Consider the following 17,206-nt stretch of genomic DNA (forward strand, 5'->3'; position numbering starts at 1 on the left):
GGTTAGATTACAACTACAAGAGGGACAGCAAAGGAAGATAGGCACTTAGACACAATCTTATATTAACCCCAACAGACGACAGATAAACGGGACAAAAGGCTGACTCACACGGGGATTGATGGCTAGGAAAGGCAGAAGGTGGATGGCTGGAGGGAGAGGAAAGGTCCAAGGGGGGGTCTTGCAGCTCAATCGTGTGTTTGGCAGCCGCCGTTCCTTTTTGTTGGCCCTGCTCCAAACCGCCGTTCAGGCCCCCTTTGGCGGTTGCCGGGTGTCGCTGCTGCGGCGGCCTCCGTCCGCTGCGTTCCCAGGACTTGTCTCACTGGTCTGGTCCCTCAACCCTCAACCCTCAACTCTTTCTTGCTTCTCTCACTTCTCACCACCGACTCCTCTCTCTGGCAACCGACTGTGACCAACTCCTTGCAACCAACTCCTCCTCTCTTCACAACCCTTCTTTTTCCATCCCAGAGTGCATCTCTCTTTCTTCTTCTCCCTCTCCACTTCCGGTTGCGCCCTTTTATAGCGCCCCCAGCGATCACGCCCCCGGCGCTTTGGACACGCCCATCGGGGCGCTCACCTCGGCCCTGGCTGGTCGCACGACCCTCGGGCTCCGCCCCGGACGACGACGGGCGGGCGCGCCCCTCCCCTCCTCTGACGAGGTGGAGACACGCCTTTCTTCCCTGACTCAAGCCTCGTGGTCAATGGCGGTTATTGGAGGGGAGGTGATATGGGCAATCGAGGCTCGCCAATGACGAGAGGGGGATGTAATATGAGGTCATTGGAGGTTTTGGAGGGGATGGAAAGGGAGATTTTTGGGGTTGGGAAGGAGAGGGGTCTATTCTCTTTCACTGGTGCAATGGAGTACTTTTAATTAATGGGAGACACAGCCTTATCCTAAAACACAGAATAAGAGATAACTATCAAAAGAAAAGATATATCGTGTCCTGCATGTATGTTTTTTATGGACTAACTACGGGAACGCCCTTTGACCTTTATACAACCACAACGGAGGGAGGAGGGGTGATACTTTACAACAACCTTTTACAACATTTTACCACCACCACAAAATAAAAAAACATTCTCATATTCACAACACTGCACCCTCCTCCCCTTAGGCACGTCCCGGGCCTATTACTTTTACCTTAGTGTGGCATGTAGGTGTAGTTCCCTCTACTTTTAACCTGACCCTGAGTGCGACTGGTTTTAAAACATAAATAAATGTGTCCCGCTGCTCCATTGCACCCTGCCTAACAGACTTACGCCCACAGTTAACCGAATTGCGGAATGGTCTTCAAACTATACACTGACGGTGGGGAGCATTATTTACACTGACGCTAATTTTATTTACAAAACTAACCCAGGACCTGTAATTGTTCTTTCTGGGGGGAGGACAGTCTGCTCTGCATCAATGCACCATTAAAGCACCCAAAAACGCACCAATACACACCCAAGCACCAATCGGTGCAGTCACCATTGTTCAATGAATAAAATAAAACCAACAAACCCAACCCTGCAGGTGTCTCTTGCTCTTCGGCTCCCTCTGCTGGTTATTATTATTTCTTCCAGTTGTTGTCATTTTCATTTGCTTTGCTTACTGGCGGCCTATTTGCAATAAAGCTTGCCCAAACGTGTCCATTTTATTTATCTTTATTTATGGCCCACAGGGCCGACTACGTGTGGTTCACCTGTGGGGCATCGGTGCCCTGTGGCCAAGGTCCGCCAGCAAGATTTCGGGCCCTCATGGCTGGTTCCAGCAGAGGGGCCATGCCCCAACCCATGGGGTCCATAAGTGGTGCTCGGCCACTGACATGTGGTCCATCATGTGGTGCATCGATGCAGACAGCTGGTTCTGGGAATTTCGGGCGCACAATGGCCGACCCACGCACGCTCCCCTCGGCGCCCAACGGCGCTCAGGTCCTCATGTGGGAGACAAAAAGGGGGGACAAGACAGATGAGCGAGGGGTAAGGTCTCAAGGGTACACATCAAAAAGGCAATGCAAGGCGAAATGCGTACGGAGGGCGAAGTGAGAAAGCTCGTCCCTACCGTACGTCACCCCCCTGTTACCTAGCCCACCCTTGCCCTTACCCCATATGTACAAAACCTACACATTACCAATTCGTCACTACTGTCACGTCTTCCCCATATTTCCCCTATACCAAATTCGTCTCCACAATCCCTCTACTTCAAAATTTGCCATCATCAAGTCATCATCAATCCTCATAAGGAGGCAGAGATGGAACATCAAAGCACAATGTCACACCCACGTCATGATGCGTCTCACAATCCAAACATTTGCATCATAAAAATAATTAAACTATGGCATGGTGTGGAGTACCTGTCACCTCAGGTGAGTGGATGCAGATGGTGCGAGGAGATCCTTCATCCTAACTATCCTCTAAATGACTTTAACACACTTTACACTACCCGGGGTCTTTCTCCGGCCAAACCATTGGCCCTCTTACACTATGGGTTCTAAAAACCAATTCCCATTGGCCAAACTGTGGTGCTTTTCAATTTGGGGTCTCACTCCCCCGATTCATCTCCTGGTGCCCTCGCACAATTTCTGGGCCGCGACGTGTAGCTCTCCCAACAGGTCTACCCACCTGCACACCTCCACCACTGTAGTTGCCACCCAAGCTTACCTAGCTCCTCACCCTAACCTATCTAACTGGGGGCAGCCCCTCTCCTGGCTCTGTCACCCCATGGTGCCCTCTGGCACTGGGCTACCCGGGTCCGTCCTCCGGATCCTCGGGCCCCATCCACAACAACTACTACCGGCTCCCAGAGCCCACCTGCGGCCTCACCTGGCCGACATCCTTACAGTGGTGGAGTGCCCAAACCAACTACACACACTAACAGGCTACACGCCCAGCCATTTCCACAACACTAATGCACCCATCCAAACATCATTCTTCCAACCGCACCACAGATGCCAATATCCAACCACAATTTACCTGTACCCGCTACCTAACTCTTGCACTACCCGCCCCGGGTATCCGTGATGGGGGTCCACTCTTCCCCCATTCACACCTTCGCACCATACACTCCACTCCACAATTTCCACCATACTCACTCCACGACCATCCATTCCAATACTCCATACCATTTATTCCATACACCTGTCCTCCATTCACCTGTCGTTGCACACCTGTGCAATCTCACTTGGTGCCACCTGCACCCTCCTCCTCTTTCTGGACCAGTTGGTCAACACATCACCATCACTCACTCATACACTGCTCCACACACCTGTTCAGTTGCACACCTGTGCAATCACACCTGTTCAATCCTCACACACACGGCATCATCTCAGCTGACTACTCCCCTTCTGAAACTTGCGCTTCCCAGTCGTCCCTTTAAACTATTGCGCTCCCTCGTCATTATCATCCATACTAATCTACCTGCGTCCCCACTACAGGTATCAGTCACTAACTAAACTTAACGTTACCTAATGTCATCTTCTAGGGCCCTATCATATAACCTAACCCACCCGGGCTAGTTTTCACTGCCATATACCCCATAAGCTATTGCTCCTTTGCCCCCACGTCTGTGAGGGATGGTGGATTTGCCATCCCACCACATCGGGGGTCTCTCACTATAAATTTTGCTCGTCCAAATGCCAACCAATTCAAAAATTTTTCATTTACTGCCAATTCTACTCACTTTTCGAAATTTCCTATCAATTCACTATCACTATCACGATCACCATCATCACAGTCCGCTATATCCTAGCCTCGGTGCGTCATGACATCATTAAACTCGGCTTCGTAAAGCCGAGCAATGAATTCGGGTGGTTTGGTTGCCTGCAGGTTGAATCCGTCCGGCTTTCGGTTCAAGGGAGGTGGTTTGGTTGGACCGAGGCTCCACGCACCATCTCGGCGCGGCACCTTGCGGTCCCGGGCCCGATGGCTCAATCTCCCCCGGTCGGAACCCCGTCCCCACGAGGGGGCACCGTTCCGCCTCCTCCCACTCGCCCTCGAACCGGACCGGTCGCCTCGCCCGACAAAGCCCGGACTCGACCGTGCGGGGCGGGGCCAAGCCCGAATCGGCAACGACGCTTCGAAGAGAAGCGACGCAGCACCGATCCGCGCCGGGCCTCGCACCCAACAAAGCACCCCCCGCCCCGAGTGCTCGCATCGGCTATCCGTCGCTCTAACCACTAACCCGGTTAACGTCGATGCTTTACTTGCATGCTTACAAGCATACGCTACCTCTTTCACCCTCACAAAACCTGGCGTTCCAACGCCGTCCGTACATTCCACCAACGCTCTCTCTGTTACACACCACACCTCTTGCGCACACTTCGGTCCACACCTCTCCTCCGTTACGTCCTCCGTAACACTCACCATGGGCGTGCACTCCGCATTGCTCTCACTCCCTGTGTCACACCCCGTACACACCGACGTGCATTCTCGCTCGCACTCGGTTTCACTCCCACACTTTATAACACACCCACTCGCCGACGCACACTTTTTCCTCCCACGCGTGCCATTTCCACTCACTCGGGACCCTTCACCAACGCCCGGGTGCTTCCTCGATCCCAAGCGCGCGAAAATTCTTTTGTCGCTAAACATCCTCTTACAAAATCTCCCAGCACAATACACAGCACGTCTCACCTTCGGGGTTCTTCTTCCTCCCTGCACCAAAACCTGCAAACTTCCATTTGGATTAGCGAGTACAGCATCAGGATGTGCATTTAGACTTTGAGCAATTTCCATTCCTTCCTCCGATTGTTGCTCTTTTAACTTTAAGTCCCCGGTCTCTCCAATTTCAACTATACCCATAATTTCTTTGTTCACCTCGACGACCGTTGGCTTTAATAAAACACCCTCCTCTACCTCATCGGTCGCCGGCTTTTCCAAACCCCGGGTCGCGATTTCTACCCCCGTCATTGTACCCGTGCTTTCCTCCGCTTCGCTCAACCAGCGCTTTTCGACTCGCGTTACCTCCTCGTGCACCCCTGGGACCCTTTCGCCCACCATGCGATCCATGGTCTCCCCACATTTTTGCATGCGGTCATCCATTCTGTTGGTTATTGCTTCAATTTGGTTTCCCAATCCGTTCGTTATTGCTTCCATTTGGTTTAACCATCGCTCCCTGTTCCGGTTCAAAAGGGCTTCCATTTCAGCCATAAATAATTGCATGTCTTCCACCGTTGGTACAAAGGGCGCGGCAAAATTTGGTGCCGCTGTAACCACGTGCGCGAGAGCGCCATTTAGTGCACCTGATACCTCCTCAACCACACCTTCTTTACTCTCCTCCACCATTTTCTCCACATACATTTCCCCGAGGTCCTGGGTTACCCCTAACCCGTCTATCTCTCCCACCGGCATCCCGTCGCCTTGAACAGCCATGGCGCGATTTCAAAATTCGGGTTTTATAAAACAAAACAAATTTCGGCCGCTCCAAATTTTGACCAATTTTTTTTTTTTTTTTCCTCTATTCGTTTTTTTTTTTTTTAAATTTGGTCGGGCCTCGAATCCCACTCCTGACACCAATTGTTACAGACGTGGCTTAGATGTTATTTACCGAGCGGTTTGGTATGACCACGTCTGCACAAGTTACCCGATTATACCCGAACGTTGACTAATCGCGCTACGCTAGGTCAATGAAGGAAAAGACACACGGCTGGGATTAAAATGACACACCAGGGATACGGTTCTCAAGACCTCCGGAGGAGATTATATTCGTTCGGAAGGTTAGATTACAACTACAAGAGGGACAGCAAAGGAAGATAGGCACTTAGACACAATCTTATATTAACCCCAACAGACGACAGATAAACGGGACAAAAGGCTGACTCACACGGGGATTGATGGCTAGGAAAGGCAGAAGGTGGATGGCTGGAGGGAGAGGAAAGGTCCAAGGGGGGGTCTTGCAGCTCAATCGTGCGTTTGGCAGCCGCCGTTCCTTTTTGTTGGCCCTGCTCCAAACCGCCGTTCAGGCCCCCTTTGGCGGTTGCCGGGTGTCGCTGCTGCGGCGGCCTCCGTCCGCTGCGTTCCCAGGACTTGTCTCACTGGTCTGGTCCCTCAACCCTCAACCCTCAACTCTTTCTTGCTTCTCTCACTTCTCACCACCGACTCCTCTCTCTGGCAACCGACTGTGACCAACTCCTTGCAACCAACTCCTCCTCTCTTCACAACCCTTCTTTTTCCAACCCAGAGTGCATCTCTCTTTCTTCTTCTCCCTCTCCACTTCCGGTTGCGCCCTTTTATAGCGCCCCCAGCGATCACGCCCCCGGCGCTTTGGACACGCCCATCGGGGCGCTCACCTCGGCCCTGGCTGGTCGCACGACCCTCGGGCTCCGCCCCGGACGACGACGGGCGGGCGCGCCCCTCCCCTCCTCTGACGAGGTGGAGACACGCCTTTCTTCCCTGACTCGAGCCTCGTGGTCAATGGCGGTTATTGGAGGGGAGGTGATATGGGCAATCGAGGCTCGCCAATGACGAGAGGGGGATGTAATATGAGGTCATTGGAGGTTTTGGAGGGGATGGAAAGGGAGATTTTTGGGGATGGGAAGGAGAGGGGGTCTATTCTCTTTCACTGGTGCAATGGAGTACTTTTAATTAATGGGAGACACAGCCTTATCCTAAAACACAGAATAAGAGATAACTATCAAAAGAAAAGATATATCGTGTCCTGCATGTATGTTTTTTATGGACTAACTACGGGAACGCCCTTTGACCTTTATACAACCACAACGGAGGGAGGAGGGGTGATACTTTACAACAACCTTTTACAACATTTTACCACCACCACAAAATAAAAAAACATTCTCATAGTCACAACAATATATATATATATATATATATATATATATATATATATATATATATATATATATATATATATACATTGTTGGTGTTTGAGGCCTCACAGAGGAACTTGTGCACATATTAAATGAAATTACGAGATGTAAACAAAAGGATTTGTGGATAATGGACAAATGAACACGGTATATGGGATTTTAACATGGGATCACTGAATGGGAATTTTGCTCGTATCTTCTGCATCTTGGAAAACCAGCAGGGGAAACTCTCAAGCCATCTTCAAAGCATCGTGTAATGCACAGAGCCACCAGCAGGGGGACTCATTGTTGCATTGAAGGTTTATCCATTGCAAGTCAAACCTGCATGGATGGTACCTTCGGAATATGAATATATGAATATGAATGATCGTTTTAAGGCCATTTTCCCCGCTAGAGTGGGTAGAGCTATAGCTTCGGAATAGCTATTGAAAATTCCCCTCGATGATTATTAAAATGTAAGTGACATGGAAAATGATTCCTTGAAATGTACGTTTTCTTTTTCCTCGTAAAGATGTTGATTGAAAGTGTTGTTTGGTCGTGTCGAGACTTGAAGAAACATAACTAACGGTGTTAATAGGCCCAGGTAGATGTTTGGGCTCCTTACTGTCGTGTAGCTATTTTGACAGGCCTGTGTTGAATACTTTGTACTACAGCCTGTGATTGAAAATTGCTGAGTAGTTGGTGGTTGTGGCCTCATTGAAATTGTGGGTTATTGACCCTATATCCTTGTGGAGTAGCATACCACATTACGAATGCGCTTACCACCAATCTGTCTGGTTTTGGTTTCCATTTGTTGACATTTAGAATCAACAATTTTTGATATGTTTGCAATAAGTAGGCTTTTGATATCGAGGGTAGAGCTCGTTTTAACATTAAAATAGGGCAGAGGTACTCCGAGCTGGATTGTAGCAGATATGGTGAATAATCTGACTCACCTCTTCAGTTTCTGAGTCTCCTTGTATATCATTGTCAAATGTGACAGAACATTCTTTGATATCATGTTAAGTCTCACCTGAGAGGAGAGGCTATTGTAATCGTTCCGTTTGAGTTTGAGTCCATGAACTTTTATATTTTAGTTTTGATCCTTCTCAGATCTCTAACATAATCGACATACCTCAGCTGTTTTGTTCTTTTTTAGTACTAATGAAAGTAGAATGATGTCTAATTTAACACTACCAAGTGCAGCAACTGCGACCAAAGCAAACGGATTTGATATAACATTCGCAGCATTTCAGGCTCGGCTGGCGTGCCTGGGCAGCCTTCGGCACAGTTACCCGCAAAGTGCTCTAACCTAACCATACTGTGACTTGATTGTGCTTTATGTCCAAGGATATACAATTGTAACGGTGCAGTGTGTCAGGTCAGTCAGTCAGTCAGTCAGTGAGCGTCAGCACGAGTTATCAGATCTACTGTGATCTACCTATATGCTCTGGTGAGGCGCTGCATTGTTAAAGCATCTGTCTTGCTTCAATGGGAATTTTAGCCATTTGCACCATCCTGTGCCAGAATGTTTTGATTTAAACACTTTTTGAAATCCTCTTTCACCGATAGTTTATAGATGTGCTTTAGGCACAAGTTCGGCAATATTCTTATCTCTACCCACGCTCCTTCTGAACCTTTGTGCTCTGGTCCAGCTGGTTCTTCCACAAAGGATGATTATTGTATCGTCTGTTGGTCTGCTGATCGCCGACGTCTGGCTCTGCAAATTCCTCAAGTTGGTGCCCATTTCCATTTGTTGGATGCGAATGTCACTGGGTCTTCAGTCCAAAGTTTGATCTTATTTACTTTCCACATGCGGGATTTATGTAGTGCTGAATGACTGCATTCGGCCAGGTCTTTTGGGGAAAGCTTCGTGTAGTGCCAAGTGAACCAACCGCGGGACTAGAGCTTGGATCGGTTTAAACGGATTTTCTTTTCAGTTTATTTGACAGCCTTTAAGGCCAAGCAGCATTTTGTGGCAAGGTTTTTCTCTTGGCTCGCCGTAGCGGCTTCTTTGGCTTAATGTGAATTTCATTGCACGGCAACAACATTGCACGCACGTTGCTAAACTGACTCGTCACTTCGGCCCAAAGGAATGAGGATTACTGTGCTGTGACTGTGTTTACTTGCAGCTGGTTCATTTGAGCCTTTGATTTAAATTGCGTGTGTTCTTTCCTTTATCTTGTCTCAAAAGTTGGCACATGATGGGCTTTTCTCTCGACTTTCGAAAATGTATTATCGTGCCTGCTGATTTAAGATGGAGCCTTAACAGCGTACTTTGCGAATGTACATTATGGCATGTTGGTGATTGAGTCGGGGTGGAGATTGGCCAATGGTGTTCTCAAAAATTCTCCACTTTTGTTTGTTGTGCTCATTACCCCACGCACCTGAAAAGCGAAAAGCACGGTTAAGCAGTTGGGTCACGTCTGGCTGTCTGTCTGCAAGCATTCCGTTTACGATTGAGGAACAACTTCATTTCAAACAGGAAACGTACTGTTTTTAGGACGTCAAAAGGATACAAACAGCAGGCATGAATAGCAATGCAACATGTTAAATACGGTGTTTATTTATTTATTTTTATGTTGAAGGCTCCAATCACAGATTATATAGTCCTCATGGGGGCCAGGCCTTAAATAAGAGCTGCATTGATAGAAAAGTGATGAAAGAGGGAATAGTCTTGAGTTTTTGAGGAAGTTAAAAATCTGCTTTTGGAAAAGTCGAAGGTCATAAGTGTTTGGAAATGCATGGGAAGATAAAGAGTTCCAGAGTTTGGCAGTGGAGGGGAAGAAACAAACAACGAACCACCCTTGAGTTGCCAATGGCCACACAGTAATCATGAGATTTAGTGGCTTGTTGAGTATTCCCTGGTCTCGCTAATGGCGGAGGGACACAAGCAGCAAGTTCTTTGGAGCAGAAACCGAAGTAATATCTGTACAAAAGAGAAGGAGAGCCAACTTTGTGGCATAATTTGAGCAGGTCGAGTTTTGAGGTCAGATTGGGAGAGTTGATAAATCGGATTACTTTGAATTCAATTCTGTCCAGTAAGTATGTGGAGCTAGAATCTCCCAGATGTGAGAGCAGTACTCTATACAAGGCCGAATCAATCCTTTATATAGTTGAAGCAACTGTTGGGAGAAGAGGAATCTTCGACATCCAAACAGGACTCCTTGTTTATTTGAAGCAGACTTAGCTGTTTGTCTAATGTGTGGATTCCAGGATGAATTTGATGTTACGGTAATACCTAGTAGGTTTATTGTATCACATGGTGTAATTGTGGAGCTTTCAAAGGTGATTGGAGAGTCGAGAGGAGTTTTAGAGAGAGGTGGGAAGAAATTGAGTTACATAAGAATTAAACTTAACCTGGTTACATTTGCCCCACTGGGAAATATTGTCCAAATCCAAATTTAATGAGGAGGCTGTGAACAAACGAGATGTAGATCGAGTGAGGGAAGATGGGGCAGATGGGAAAAACGTAGAGGAATGTAATGTCGAGACATCAGCATACAAGTTAATTTGGGTATTTGTAGAAGAAAGAAGGTCATTGATAAAAAGAAGGGAAGAGTGTTGGAGACAGGACAGAACTCTGAGGACACTGCTGTTGATCGGAAAGGAGGGAGATGTTCAACCATCAACAATTATGGACATATAGCGGTTCGGAGAGAGAGTTCCATATGATTGAGCAGAGTGACGAAGGAAAAGCCAAAAGAGGGGAAGCTTTGGTATCAGACCCCGATCCCAAACTCTGTCAAAGGCTTTTGAGATATCAAGGCCTACAACAAACGATCCCCAAAGTCTCTCGGAGAAGAGGCCCAGACATTCGTAATGTAGGAAAGGATATCACCGGTAGATCTTCCTTTCCGAAAGCCATATTGATGGTTGAATAGAAGACTGAGATTCAAGATGCTTGAGGAAATGGGAATTTATGTAAATGACGCATCAACGGTGGTGAACCTCCAAAAAAATGTTTTTTTTGTTTGTTTTTTTATTTTTCCTTTTTTTTTATTTTTTATTTTATGCCGTAAACAACCTTGAGTTGCAATATACCAAGTATCATTTTAGCCAAGTTTGGTCACAATCCCATCAGCAGTTTCGGAGAAGTTGCAAGTGTTTACGGATTACGGATGTTTACGGAACTACGTTCCAGGTGAGCTAAGTATGTTACTCGGCCAACTTATGAAACAGTGATGAGAATTTTAACAAACTTTGTAGTTACCTCCGCCACCAAAGGTGGATGGAGGTTATGTTTTCACCCCTGTCTGTTTGTCTGTTTGTGAACAAAATATCTCAAATTTGTGGACGGATTCGGACGAAACTTGGTGGACAGGTTGAGTGTGTGTGACAAGGAAGAATCGATTCGATTTTGGTGAAGATCTGCATGTGGATTCGGATATGATAATTATTTAATTTTTAAATGATTCTTCACCATTGAGTGATATGGCCAACCAGTCGGAGGTATGCTCTCTACTGTGTGCCGTTCTAGTTTGTTTATGCATATGTGATGCAAAGATGAACTGATTGCGTTGTGGCATCAAGAGGTCAGAGGTTGTCAGGTAAAAATGTGATAACTTTAGAACAGCTGAAGGGATTTAAATCAAACTTGTTATAAGTGTACCATGATGTAAACATGAAGTGAGATTTTGGGGGCAAGAGGTCAAAGGTCAGGTCGTGTTAAGTAAAAATTATTTTGTTACCATGATAACTTGATGCTGAAGAGGTCCAAGTCAAACTTTGTGTCAGTACGTATAATGATGTGATGATGTGCGTGGAGGCATATCAGTCGACCTTGAATTCGGGCCGCTCTGCTTTCTACAACTTTTTGAAGTCTTTATTTTATTTCATTTGCTGTCGAGGAGGGGAGTGTCGTTGAAGCTGAAGGGAAAGGTGTATGCTGCATGTGTGAGAAGTGTTATGATTTATGGGAGCGAGACATGGGTAATGAACGTAGAGCAGCAACGAAGGCTGGAAAGGGTGGAAATGCGAATGGTTCGGTGGATGTGCGGAGTGTCGTTGAGAGAGAGAGGAAGACAAATGTTAAATTGCGAAAGATGATGGGAATAGAGCCTGTGATTGATGCTGTGAAGAGGAACAGTTTGAGATGGTTTGGTCATGTGTTGAGGAAGGATGAAAGTGACTGGTTGAGAAGAGTGATGGAAATGAATGTAGAAGGAAGTAGAGGACGGGGAAGACCGAGAAAGACTTGGCTAAAGATGGTGGAAGAAGAAATGCGGGCAAGGGGGTTAACAAGGAGAGATGCAGAAAATAGGGCAAAATGTAGAAGATCGTCATGGGGACCGCAAGGCTAACCCCCGCTCTAGCAGGGAAAATGGCCTTAAAATGCATGTTGTTGTTGTTGTTGTATTTGAATGACTCGTATATATACTTGAACAATGTCAAACACAAATCGCTTTTTTGCACTTTCAAAACCCTTCAGTTTGTCTACTTGGACAAAATATTACAGCACTTTACAGCATCATCACCAAATCAAAATTGCTGTTTGTAGAACCCACGCATGACCTTCTTTCTTAAGACAGCATGGGGTCAGGTGTTCCATGAACACTCTACTTTGATTTTGAACGGCTCTGCTCATTTTCTTTGTCAAAAACGCTGACTAAATGTTTAGAAAATATTTCTTTAAAGGTTATGGGTCAGGTTAGCATGACACTGAGAAGCGTCTGCACGTGTCTTTGGGCCCTCTGTCCCAGGTTCAATTCTTGCCCCAGCTATAAACTTCCATCCTGGTGTCTCGCAGGCAGAGCGAAGCATCTAGTTGTGTGTTGTTCCTTGGTTGAACTGTGTGTGCCTGCTGCCACCATTAGTTGGTGGACATTAAATATCCCACAGTGTCCTTCACCAAGAGTAGGCGAGCATCCTCACCAAGGTTCCTGAATTCCAGTCGAATGTCAGGCCTCGCTCTCTGGTTCATGAAAGACTTGGGCTGACCATGTTCCTCGATGACTCCACTGAAAGATAAAAATGATTGAATATGAAAAAGTCGTTGAAGTCGAATTTTGTAGTTTTCATGGTCGGCATTCTGCGCGCGTTTTTGAAAGTTTATTTCTGCTTCTGCTTTTTCAAAGTGAATGTTTCCAATTGAAACTAGAAAACATCTGAAATTTCAAAGCCCCCTCCACGTCTGCCTTGTATTCAGATGTCGTCGTCGTCTTCCGTATGACAAACATGACAAACAGCTAAATAAATAAATAAAAAATCCAAAATGGGGAAATTGGCGATTTTATGCAACCTTGACCTTTGACCTTTTGATCTAAAAATTTATCTTCTAGCTTTTGATTGATAAACCAATTTCGTGACCCAATATGCAAATTCTTAAAATTTCAGGTAAATCGGATGAAAATTGATGATGCTATGTGACGCTGACCTTTGACGTTTTGACCAAATTATTAATTTGTCTTCTCCTTATTCTCGTACGAAAACTTTGTTGAATTTTGATGACAATAGCTCAAATGGTAAAAAGTTGCGGTCTGGGCAGACACACATGGACACGCATACATCAACACAGCACATAACAGCTCGTTGTCTTGTCGCTCATTCCTTCCACCTGCAGTCCCTCACACTCCTCCATCCTTCTGTTATTCCTCATCTGTTTAAATGTCATGTTGTGCCTACTGGACATTGACATTGGGCGGAGGGTAAGAGAATGTGTGGGGGGATGTGTTGTGGAGTCTGCCGTGGTGTAATATTTGGCTCTCGCTTTTTACTCACAGGAAATTATTTTATCTGACGTGTGGACAGGCTCAATGTGGAGCGGCCTGGTGACACCAGGCTGGTTCATTGTTGGGGTTCTTTGACTTTTCTTCATAAACTCTCGCTGTGCCATGGTATTATGTTGCTTCAGTAATGTGGAAGTTCCTGCCCTCACTGCGAGACACCAGGCCATACCTTTTGAAAATGAAACCAGAAGTGGGACTGTTAAGCAGGCGAATATGGACCTCCCATTTGTCTTTACTAGTGTTGAAATCTCATGATGTTGGTAACTTTTTTTCTCTTTTTACTGTTTTTTAAAATGTTATTTGATGTAAATACAGACGCCTTCATGTTGGAAAGCTTTCACGCAAGGCATTGAAATAAGCTTCAATATAATTGCTCTGTGCTTTCCAAAAACGCAGTGTGATTGTTCATTAGGTTCGTGTGCCCAGGGCCTTCGTCGAGACCGGGCCGTATTTGTTTTCTGAATTGATGATAGCACGTGTGTGCTGTTTGTCGGCCATGCACGTGAGAGGCCCGTCTGCCAACAGACATAATGGTGCGTGGGTGCGTATGCGTGTGTCCCCTGAGCAGAGAGTCCACTTGGATATCCAGGTGGGTGAGCATGCTTTTGACTACTCTGAAATTGCCGCAAAGGACAAGCTTACGGAGCTGCAGCTACGTGTGCGTCAACTGTTGGATCAGGTGGAGAACGTCCAAAAAGAACAGAATTACCAGAGGGTGAGGTACATTTGCATATTTGTATGTCAAGCAGAGAAAATCTGACTTTGAGTGAAGTGAAAATTTGTATTTTGTTCTCTGTTCATCGAGTAGCTGCTACAATTGGTCATAAAAAGCGACTGAGCAATCCGTTCAGTTTGTTTTTATATATTTTTAGAAAATTATTTTATTTTGTTTTCTTCGTTGTTTCATTCCCTTTCGTGTCCACAAGGTTCTGTACACACATTATTTATCTGAACATGCATGACGACTTGCTTGATGTCCCCCAAAGGAGAGTGGGAGACATTGATGCAAATCCCACCTGATGATATTCCTCTTCCTTAAAAAAAAAGTATTGTGGAGTGGAGTGGAAATAAATGGAGTGGGGTGACATGGAGTGGAGTGAAATTAAATTAAGTGGAGTGGGGTGACGTGCGGTGGGGTGACGTGGGGTGATGTGATGTGATGGGTGTGGTGGGGTGACGTGACGGGTGTGGTGGGGTGTCATGACTGGTGTGGTGGGGTGATGTGACGGGTGTGGTGACGTGGGGTGGGGTGACGTGACTGGTGGGGTGTGGTGACGTGACGGGTGTGGTGGGGTGACGTGACTGGTGGGGTGACGTGACGGGTGTGGTGGGGTGACGTGACTGGTGGGGTGACGTGACGGGTGTGGTGGGGTGACGTGACGTGACGGGTGTGGTGGGGTGACGTGACGTGACGGGTGTGGTGGGGTGACGTGACGGGTGTGGTGGGGTGACGTGACGGGTGTGGTGGGGTGATGTGAAGGGTGTGGTGGGTGACGTGACGGGTGTGGTGGGGTGACGTGACGGGTGTGGTGGGGTGACGTGACTGGTGTGGTGACGTGACGGGTGTGGTGTGGTGACGGGTGTGGTGATGGGTGGGGTGTGGTGATGGGTGGGGTGTGGTGACATGACGTGACGGGTGTGGTGACATGACGTGACGGGTGTGGTGACGTGACGGGTGTGGTGACGTGACGGGTGTGGTGACGTGACGGGTGTGGTGACGTGACGTGACGGGTGTGGTGACGTGACGTGACGTGGGGTGTGTGCTGGGGTGATGTGACGTGGGGTGGGGTGGCGTGGGGGGTGAGGTGTTGTAGTGGGGTGGGGTCGAGTGGGGTGGAGTGGATTGGAGTGGGGCCTAACAAATTCTACCTTCACTCCCCTCACTCTAGCAAATTCTACCTTCACTGCCCTAGCTCTCTCTAACAAATTCTACCTTTACTCCCCTCGCTCTCTCTAACAAATTCTACCTTTACTCCCCTCGTTTTCTCTAACAAATTCTTCATTCATTCTCCTCGCTCTTTCTAACAAATTCTCCCTTCACTCCCCTCACTCTCACAAATTCTACCTTCACTCCTCTAGCTCTCTCTAACAAATTATATCTTTACTCCCATCACTCTCTAACAAATTCTACCTTCACTCCCCTCACTCTCACAAATTCTACCTTCACCCCCCTCACTCTAGCAAATTCTACCTTCACCCCCCTCACTCTCACAAATTCTACCTTCACTCCTCTAGCTCTCTCTAACAAATTATATCTTTACTCCCATCACTCTCTAACAAATTCTACCTTCACTCCCCTCGCTCTCTAACAAATTCTACCTTCACTCCCCTAGCCCTCTCGACCAAATTCTACCTTCACTCCCCTAGCTCTCTAACAAATTCTACCTTCACTCCCCTCACTCTCTCTAACAAATTCTACCTTTATTCCCCTCACTCTCTCTAACAAATTCTACCTATACTCCCCGAGCTCTATCTAACAAATTCTACCTTCACTCCCCTAGCGCTTTCTCACAAATTCGACATTTACTCCCCTCACTCTAACAAATTCTACCTTTACTCCCCTCGCTCTCTCTAACAAATTCTACATTCATGCTCCTCGCTCTCTCTAACAAATTCTACCTTCACTCCCCTCACTCACTCTAACAAATTCTACCTTTACTCCCCTCACTCTTTCTAACAAATTCTACCTATACTCCCCGAGCTCTATCTAACAAATTCTACCTATACTCCCCGAGCTCTATCTAACAAATTCTACCTATACTCCCCGAGCTCCATCTAACAAATTCTACCTTCACTCCCCTCGCTCTCTCTAACAAATTCTACCTATACTCCCCGAGCTCTATCTAACAAATTCTACCTATACTCCCCGAGCTCTATCTAACAAATTCTACCTTCACTCCCCTCGCTCTCTCTAACAAATTCTACCTTCACTCCCCTCGCTCTCTCTAACAAATTCTACATTCATGCGCCTCGCTCTTTCTAACAAATTCTCCCTTCACTCCCCTCACTCTTGCAAATTCTACCTTCACTCCTCTAGCTCTCTTTCTAACAAATTCTCCCTTCACTCCCCTCACTCTCTCTTAACAAATTCTACCATTTTGAACCTTGTGTAAATCTTCCTGTTTGTCCCGTTTGGGTTTTCCACCTGCTACACCAGGGTGTTGTTTCCCTACTCTGCTTTGCGTGTAGTTTTTGAACTGAATTGCATATCTTGCTGGTTTCTTCTTCCTTGTTGCGTTACTGAATGAAGAATGAAGGGGGGATAAAGGGCTGGTGGTGGAGTGTAGCGCAGCTGAGCAAATCATAATCCCATTTCCAGAGGGAGTCCTGATACGAACAACTGGTCATCCCATTATTTGGTGTTCAAGTGCATGGAATTTATTTTCGTTGCCCCAAAATAAACAATGACCTCCAGTTTGCTATTGGTCTTATTTGCCATTTTCCAAACATGTCCTTTTATTTACTTATTTTCTTTTTTTTCCTCGTGTTCAACCTTTCAAAGCACTTCTGAGCCGGGTTTTGTGTTTGGCTTTTAAAATGACGAAACATGAAAATGGGGTTCACGTCAAGATTCCACAAACCTACTGTAGTCCGCCATGTTTCTAATTTTATTTTCCCAATTTTTGTGTAACCTTTTGTGTTGCTTTCTATGTTAAATAAAACGAGGGCCTCAACTAGCAAATTAATTGTTGCTTG

The 17,206-nt window shown here is 46.6% G+C and overlaps 1 protein-coding gene across 2 annotated transcripts in view; it reads left to right on the top strand.

The window, feature by feature from the left end:
- Positions 1 to 17,206, top strand: part of TMED4 (transmembrane p24 trafficking protein 4) — a 56,182-nt gene that overhangs the window by 34,197 nt on the left and 4,779 nt on the right. Inside the window, exon 4 of one of the 2 annotated variants that reach the window (XM_068111374.2) lies at positions 14,079 to 14,230. In XM_068111374.2, the coding sequence (XP_067967475.1) occupies positions 14,079 to 14,230 (152 nt within the window). The remainder of the gene's footprint in view (positions 1 to 14,078; positions 14,231 to 17,206) is intronic. The other variant, XM_068111373.2, reaches the window with a different exon arrangement.

The sequence above is a fragment of the Myxine glutinosa genome, chromosome 3 (assembly GCF_964187855.1).
Source record: "Myxine glutinosa chromosome 3, kmMyxGlut1.1, whole genome shotgun sequence".
NCBI classification, from domain to species: domain Eukaryota; kingdom Metazoa; phylum Chordata; class Myxini; order Myxiniformes; family Myxinidae; genus Myxine; species Myxine glutinosa.